At 48.4% G+C, this 7,796-nt stretch overlaps 1 protein-coding gene across 1 annotated transcript; it reads right to left on the reverse strand.

The window, feature by feature from the left end:
• Positions 1-386: 386 nt before the first annotated feature.
• Positions 387-3,840, reverse strand: CCN2 (cellular communication network factor 2). The gene is made up of 5 exons (XM_006270533.4): positions 3,706-3,840; positions 3,400-3,613; positions 2,517-2,768; positions 2,079-2,290; positions 387-1,730 (listed from the first exon to the last, which is right to left on the reverse strand). The coding sequence occupies exons 1-5, from the start codon at positions 3,754-3,756 to the stop codon at positions 1,434-1,436; spliced, it is 1,026 nt and encodes a 341-aa protein (XP_006270595.1). The 5' UTR covers positions 3,757-3,840; the 3' UTR covers positions 387-1,433.
• Between the last annotated feature and the right edge of the window lie 3,956 nt (positions 3,841-7,796).

Consider the following 7,796-nt stretch of genomic DNA (forward strand, 5'->3'; position numbering starts at 1 on the left):
TGGCAAGCATTGGATTGAAAAAAAATCCCAGACAGCTCTAGTTATAAGCCAGCTTGTTATGCGTGTCATAGTTACAGATGACTCTTATTAGCACAACATTGAGTTCAGCTCTCCAAAACCTAGCCCGCTTCCATTTAGTATGAAACAGAAAAACTCTAAATGATGTTATATGTATCTTCACTACCAGTGATATATTAGCTGGTGAGTTTTCTTTATTGGATTGGAACATAGGATGGTAAATCACCATGGTTTCTTCTCAGTGTTACTTGTTTTTCAACACAGAACTCATCCACTACTGACTTATGTGACAAAACAAATCCTTTTTTGATGAGTATGTAGGAAAGTAATATAAATTACCCAAGTGTTAGAAATGAAGTTCCAAGTCATTTATATAAAAAATATAATACTTTATTTCCAACTAAAAAGGTGCAAACATGTAACTTTTGGTCACACTTCTCAACAAATAAACAAACTGTTCAAAGAACAGCAATAGTCAAAGAAAGAAACAAATTCTCCCATGTGGAAAGATTGGTCAGCTACAAAAACAAATGTACTGACTTTACTTAAGGTCACTTGCATACTAAAGCTGAGGTAACCATATTTTTCCCCATACACATGAATGCTACCAAGGACAGAAGCACCTCAACTGTAGCAAGTAGTCTCACTGTCACCTTAACTGAACAATTTCCACTAGGGTATCTATTTCATGCTTTGAATGCATTGTCAGACAAGCCTTACATCCTACCTATCTTGTTCCAAAAGAGGAGGCTATCATTAAAATACCAAAGCATTAACAAAGGCACAAAACTTTAAATTAATTTAGATAACTGTACAAATATATATACAGTATTTACAATATTAATAAAAAGTAGCTTGTTACAGGTAAAGTAACTGTCACAAGCTGTCCAGTCTAATAGACATGATTCTGATTCTTCTTGAACAAGTCATTTGAATCAGTGTCAAAGCTGATACATTTACTGTCCTGACTAACAGAACACCTTCTACTTAGCACCTTGCTGGGTGAGGATTTACATTCCAGCTGTCACTGCCAATATCCCAGTGTCAGCAAACATGCTAAGGGTCTCCTTTTCCATTGCACTACTAGGTGGAACACACAGTACCACACCAAGGGAACACTGCTTGAGAGCTGCTCTTCCTGCAAATGGCCCCTAGCAACCCCTAAACAACACCTCATGAACAGCATTTTCTGGATCTTGTGCTTTGCTGTGGTCCCAAGGTCCATTTTACCCTCTTCTTCAAACCAAATGTTTGGGGTCAGTAGACAATTTGTCTTAAAAGTCACGTGGAGCAAGTTTGTTGAACTTAAAAAAAAGATTTAAATACCTTGTGCTACTGAATCATGTTTACAAAAAAAAAAAAGAGATGCAAAAAACAGTTCAAGTTGAAAGTCTCTAGCTTGTCTCCTTCTGGCTTTATGCCATGTCTCCATACATCTTTCTGTAGTACAGAGACTCAAAGATGTCATTGTCTCCAGGGCAGTTGTAGTGGCATGCACAGGTCTTGATGAACATCATTCTCCTCTTCATGACCTCACCGTCAGGGCACTTGAACTCCACAGGCAGAGTGGCTGTTCTGTGGGGGGTACAGCAGCGCCCATCAGTGCAGACACCACAAAATTTAGCCCTGTAGGTCTTCACGCTGGTGCAGCCAGAGAGCTCGAACTTGATGGGCTTGGAGATTTTGGGGGTGCGAATGCACTTTTTGCCTTTCTGTTAGGAAGTAAGTGAATGACATTATTTTATTTTTTTAGAAGCCAGGCATTTTTAAATAGCAAAACTAAATCTGTACATTTTCCATTCATATTTCTATCTGCTAAGTTAATCCTGTCGCTTTATTCATAGCAATTGACTCACTCATGAGACATTTTCAAGAGCCTGTATTATCATTATTTAGGCTGGACATCTAAAGTACATGTGCTTGCAGGATTCAGACAAGACTTGGGCAGATCTGAAAGCTGTCTCCTCTCAGCCAAGTATTATGCATCTTGTTTAGCACTAGGCCTATGCCAGGAGATGGGGCATCCTCTTACTGAGCTGCATGTAGACAGAAATATTTACCTTGATGTTCTCCTCCAGGTCTACTTCACAGGGTCGGACCATACAGAGCCTGCTTTGCTTCTCCAGTCTGCAGAAGGCATTGTCATTGGTGACCCTGGTGGAGATGCCCATTCCACAGGTCTTAGAGCAAGCGCTCCATTCGGTGGTCTGGACCAGGCAGTTGGCACGCATCATGGTTGGGTCAGGACCATATGTATCCTCCAGTCGGTAAGCTGCAGAGCCCAAATAAACAGGATGAGAGGCTGGACCTCAGGGCATCAGTGCAAACAAGGAACACCATGATCCTCTCAGACACTCTACAGACCTCTGAGGTCACTTATTCTGGCAGCTCCAGTGCAATGCCAGCACTGCCCCAGGGATGAAGCTGGTCTGCTGGGGCTAATCATCCCGGCACCGACTACCTTGATGCCTGAGCTACAAGCCAAAACCCCAACTCACCAGCTAGGGCTGGTCCCACGGCTGTCTGCTCCTTTGGCTCATCACACACCCACTCCTCGCAGCACTTGCCAGGGAGCTTCACCCGCCGTGGGTAGGGGCAGTCGGGGCTGGGCAGGCGTACGTCCATGCTGCACAGGGGCACGCAGCCCACTGCCCCATCCAGGCAGGTGCACTGGTACTTGCAGCTGCTCTGGAAGGACTCCCCGCTCCGATACACCATGCCACCAAATACACAGGGGGCTCCATCCCGGGCTGCCAGGAGGAAACGAGAAGGTATTAGCTGGGCACCCAAGCACCTGCTGCTTTTTGGGCTGGGCTGAGTGAGGCCAGGAGGTGGCTGCTGGGGGATGCTAGAGTCATACAAAACGAAGGCTGGAAGGGAGCTCATGAGAGCATCTAGTTCAGGTGTTAGGTCTTGCATTATGTCAAGCTTGAGGAAGAATTTATGGATCACATGGATGGTTTGGATATGGCTGATCCTGCCTCAGGCAGGGGGCTGAACTAAATGACCCCCTCCCTTCCAGCCCCGCTGGTCTATGACATGGGCTGCAGTGGTTGTCCTGCTTTTCCCTGTGGCAGCTTGGGGTCCTGCTCACAGCAGGACCAGCCCCAGCTATAGCCCTCCAGCCAAGGTTTTATCTCGGTTGGTCTTAAAAGGATGGAGACGCCACCACCTCTCTGGGTCACCTGCTCCAGTGCTTTACCACCCTCCCAGCCAGGAAGTCTTCCCTGATGTCTCACCTAAGCTTCCCCTGCTGCAATGCGAGATACCCCCTCCACCCACGGCTACTGCCATACCTGGCTCAGCTCCTCCCACCTCACTGCCCCCAGCGCTACTGCCCCGCAGGAGGCGGCGGGCCGGGCCGGGCCGGGCCGGGCTTACCGGTGCAGACGCCGATCTTGCGGTTGGCGGGCGAGCCGAAGTCGCAGAAGAGCCCCTTGTGCGGGTCGCAGGGGTCCCGCTCCGTGCACAGCTCGCCCAGCTGCTTGGCGCACACCCGGCAGCAGCCGCAGCCGTCGGGCACGAGGCTCACGCCGGCCGGGCAGCGCGGGGGCGCAGCGCACTGGCACTGCCCGCTGCAGTCCTGGGCCGCCGCCTGCGGGAGAGAGGGCAGGGCGGCGTCAGGGCACGGCTTCCCCCGAGCCCGGCCCCGCCGCGGGGCGCCTACCCGGGGGACGGGGCGCTTACCCGGCCGAGGAGGGCGAGCAGCAGTGGCAAGGCCAGGCGGAGAGGTCCCATGCTGCAGGAGGCTTGTGGAGGCGGAGGCTCTGGGTGTACCGAGGGAGGCAGAGGCAGAGGCAGAGGCGCTGTGAGGCTGCAGCAAGCCGCCCGCCTGCTTTTATGGGCCGGCGGCGGCGGGCCGAGCCAATGGGCTGAATGGGAGCCCTCCACAAACAGGGACATTCCTGACATTCCTCCCCACCTTCCTGCCTCATCAACTCGCACCGGATTGATCCTGACCCCTTGACACGCCGCATTCCTCCTGTCTGCCAAAGCTGGCACGCTCCCGCGCACAGAAAGGGCGCTGTCTTTCCACCGCCACATGGGAGTTTGGGGTTTTTTTACTCCCCCCCCACCCCCTCGTGCCAGTCTCCCCCCCCCGCGCACACACACTGCCCGTGCGCACCGGATCACAGAAGCAGCAGCAGGGATGGAAAGGGACCTCCAGAGGTCAGCTAGTCCCTGCCTGAGGCAGGATCAGCCCCAGCCAAACTGTCCCATAGGACCCATAACCTCTCTGGCTAACTACCCCCAAGCCTGAGAACGCAAGACCTCACAGCGCAGCCTGCCACAGGGAAAGCAAAGCAACCACTCTAGCCCATGCCATAGACAAGCAGGGCTGGAAGGGACCCCAGAGGTCACCTAGTCCAACCCCCTGCCTGAGGCAGGATCAGCCCCAGCCAAACTGCCTCATAGGATCCATAAACTCTTCAGCTGACTACCCCCAAACCTGACACAGCGCAAGACCTAATACCCCAACCTGCCACAGGAAAAGCAGGGCAACCGTGACAGTCAACACCACAGAAAAGTAGGGTTGGAAGGGACCTCAGAAGTCATCTCATCTACCCCCCTGTTTCAGGCAGGATCAGCCTCCAGCCAAACTGCCCCATAGGATCCATAAACTCTTCAGCTGACTACCCCCAAACCTGACACAGCACAAGACCTAACACCTCAACCTGCCACAGGGAAAGCAGGGCAACCACCCCAGCCCACAAGGAGGGATGGAAGGGACCCCAGAGGTCAACTAGTCCAAGCCCCTGCTAGAGGCAGGATCAGCCCTAGCCAAATTGTCCCACAGGATCCATAAACTCTTCACCTAGCTACTCGCAAGCCTGACACAGCACAAGACCTAACACCCCAACCTGCCACACAGAAAGCAGGACAACTGTGGCAGTCAGCATCACAGAGAAGCAGGGCTGGAAGGGACCCCAGAGGTCATCTAGCCCACTGCTTCTCAACCTTTTTCTGTACCAGGACTCATTTGTAAACATCGATGGCCGGTCCCAACCCAGTGCCCCTCACTCCTGACCTGCTGCTCCCTACCCCTAGTCCCCCAGTGTGTGGGGCAGGGGATGGGTGTGCGGGATGGGTGGGTGTGTGGGGAAGGGGGGACCCCAAGCAGCCTCTCACAGCCTGGACCTCTGCCAGCCTGCAAGGGAAAACCACAGTTTTCCACGTTTTTCTCCTTTAAAGGAGAATCCATTTAAAAATTTTGTTTGCAAACCTTTCATATATTCTTATGACTCACTTTTGGTTTGCGACCCACGGGTTGTTGTCCAACCCCCTCCCGGCCTGAGGCAGGATCACCCTGAGCCAAACCATCCCGTAGACAAACAGGGCTGGAAGCTCATCTAGTTTAACCCCCTACATGAGGCAGGATCAGCCCTAGCCAAACCATCCCATATGATCCACAAACTCTTCACAAACTATCCTCAAGCCTGACACAACACAAGGCATAACACCCAAACCTACCACAGGTAAAACAAGGGACTACAGCAATCAATGTTGTAGGCAAGCAGGGCTGGAAGGGACCTCCAGAGGTCTAGTCCAACCCCATGCCAGAGGCACCTAGCCTGCAAAGGTGCTTACCCCCCCAGCCAGGGCCCAGAGCTACCCCAAGCCAAGAAGGTCCCCCCTCAACACATCAAGGAAAGGAATACTTATTTTCCTTCATGCTTGCTCTTTGTTTTGGCCTGACGTGACTTTCTGGCCACTTTGGGCTGTACGCACCTCCGCAGAACATCAGTGCCATGAAGGGGCATTTGACGAGCAAGCTAGCAACCACTAGGAGTCCCAAACCAGGCGATATTCAACACAAATATAGACGGACAGGATGCACTGGAACCACAGTTACCACTAGCCCTGCTAACAAGAAAGGAGCTGTTCTTAAACCCACAGGAGCTTAAAAGAAACTGCATGCCAACTCTGTGGGCACTATATTCTTCCCTGCAGAAGAAGAGAAGCTTGTGCAAGGGGGCTGTTAATAACCCAGAGGATTACAACTACCCTTATCTGAAGCACTGTAAAGTAAGAGGGGACTCAGCTGCCTAAGTAAATGGCAATTGTTATTAATGGCGCTTGACTTCTTCCAGAGCTGACTGGTTGTCTGCAATTTAAAAATGAACCTTTGATTTTTCAGGGCAGCTTCCAATATTCTCCAGGGAAACACACTCTTTAATTGTTCCAGAGAAACATCATCATCCAGAGTAGGTAGGGATCTCTTGTTTGACTGAACATTAAAGCTGCGACAGGCAGCCTGTGCAGGTTGGGGGAGGGTAGAGAGGTTGTGGGGATGGTTGCTAGGAACAACCACGGGAATTCTGTATTTTTCTTTCTTTTTTTTACTTTTTTTCCTCTTGACAAGAAAATACAGAACACCAGACCTTTCAAAAGGTGGATCACTATCTGCTGACTTCTTTCCAGAGTGGGAAACTGACTGTCTTAGTCTTAGACACATTTTTTAACATGGGGTACTGGTTTTTGAACAGCAAGAGTTCTGAGCATTTTTTTACTACCTAAAAAGGCATAATTACATCATGAGGACTGGCTGTAAATTGACTTGGTGTACTACTGAATCATACTGAATATTTGTAATGTGTTCCTTTCCTAATAGATGCTCTCTATGAATAGAGAGAAGTGCCTGTTTACTCTGAAATATTTGGCCCAATGTAGAGAGTCTGGGGAATGGAAGAAGTGGCTATTATTTTCCCACTGCATGTGTGCAGCTGTCATGTGTAAGCAACACAATCTAAGCACATCTCTGCTTCCTAATCTTGCTGATTATCCCTTCTAAGATTACAAAAAACATGGCTTGCCACCAGAATCTGTAATTCCTGAACATCTTGCTCCTTATTACATAGCCAGAGATAACTTCTGTTTTTATTTATTTTAGCAGAAAGGATGGCTTCCCAAGGAGGCATCATTTGTCTATGCAGTGATGTCATCTTGTTTGACCTCTGCTTTAATCCAGGGAATGCCTGCATGTTGACTTCTGACCTGTTTAAGTATGCTTGTGTTTAAAAGGACAGATAGACTTAATACATCTTGTTGGGCAAACTGAAGTGTTGATGGTGGTTATTTTTAAAGATATTTACATGTAACCGCTCCTCCCTCTGACATTTTCACACTGTGATACACCAATATGCATTTACTTGTTTTTTGCTGTCTAAGTATATCTCAAAGGCTCTCATTTAAAAATCTAAAACACTATGTTACACAGCAAAAGTTTATTTGTATCCTATCTACACTAGTCTTTGCCTGATAGCTATGGCTATGCCATTTCTTCTACTGAAAATCGAATTTTTCAGAAACTTTATAACTTGGCCAGAAAAAAAAAATTCCAGAGGAATACTTATGGTAAATAACACATGTTCCCAAACTTAAAAGGCCTCCCAAATCCATATTTACCTGACAGACCATGATGGTCCCAGTGCTGAGTAAATAATATGCATACCAAACTATGTATAATATGCATACCAAAATGCAAATGTAACCAGGTAAACAGAATGCCTTTTAAAAATGACTAAATATGGTAGAAAATGAGCAGAGAGAAAAAGAGAGTCTCTAAAAATGTTTTATAATTTTCCATGTAAGAATACTTTCTTTACAGGGAAGCAGTTTTATTAAACAAAAGCTTAAGACATGCATTGATGGACAAAAAATGTTTAAAAGTAACAAGCTATCACAAAGCCAGGAAATCCAAAGTTAAAGGCTAAGTCTCTTCTTAAGTCTCATCATACTGCAAACCAAATATAGCAATCCTCATCTTGTTATTTCTC

This window comes from Alligator mississippiensis, chromosome 1, assembly GCF_030867095.1.
Source record: "Alligator mississippiensis isolate rAllMis1 chromosome 1, rAllMis1, whole genome shotgun sequence".
NCBI classification, from domain to species: domain Eukaryota; kingdom Metazoa; phylum Chordata; order Crocodylia; family Alligatoridae; genus Alligator; species Alligator mississippiensis.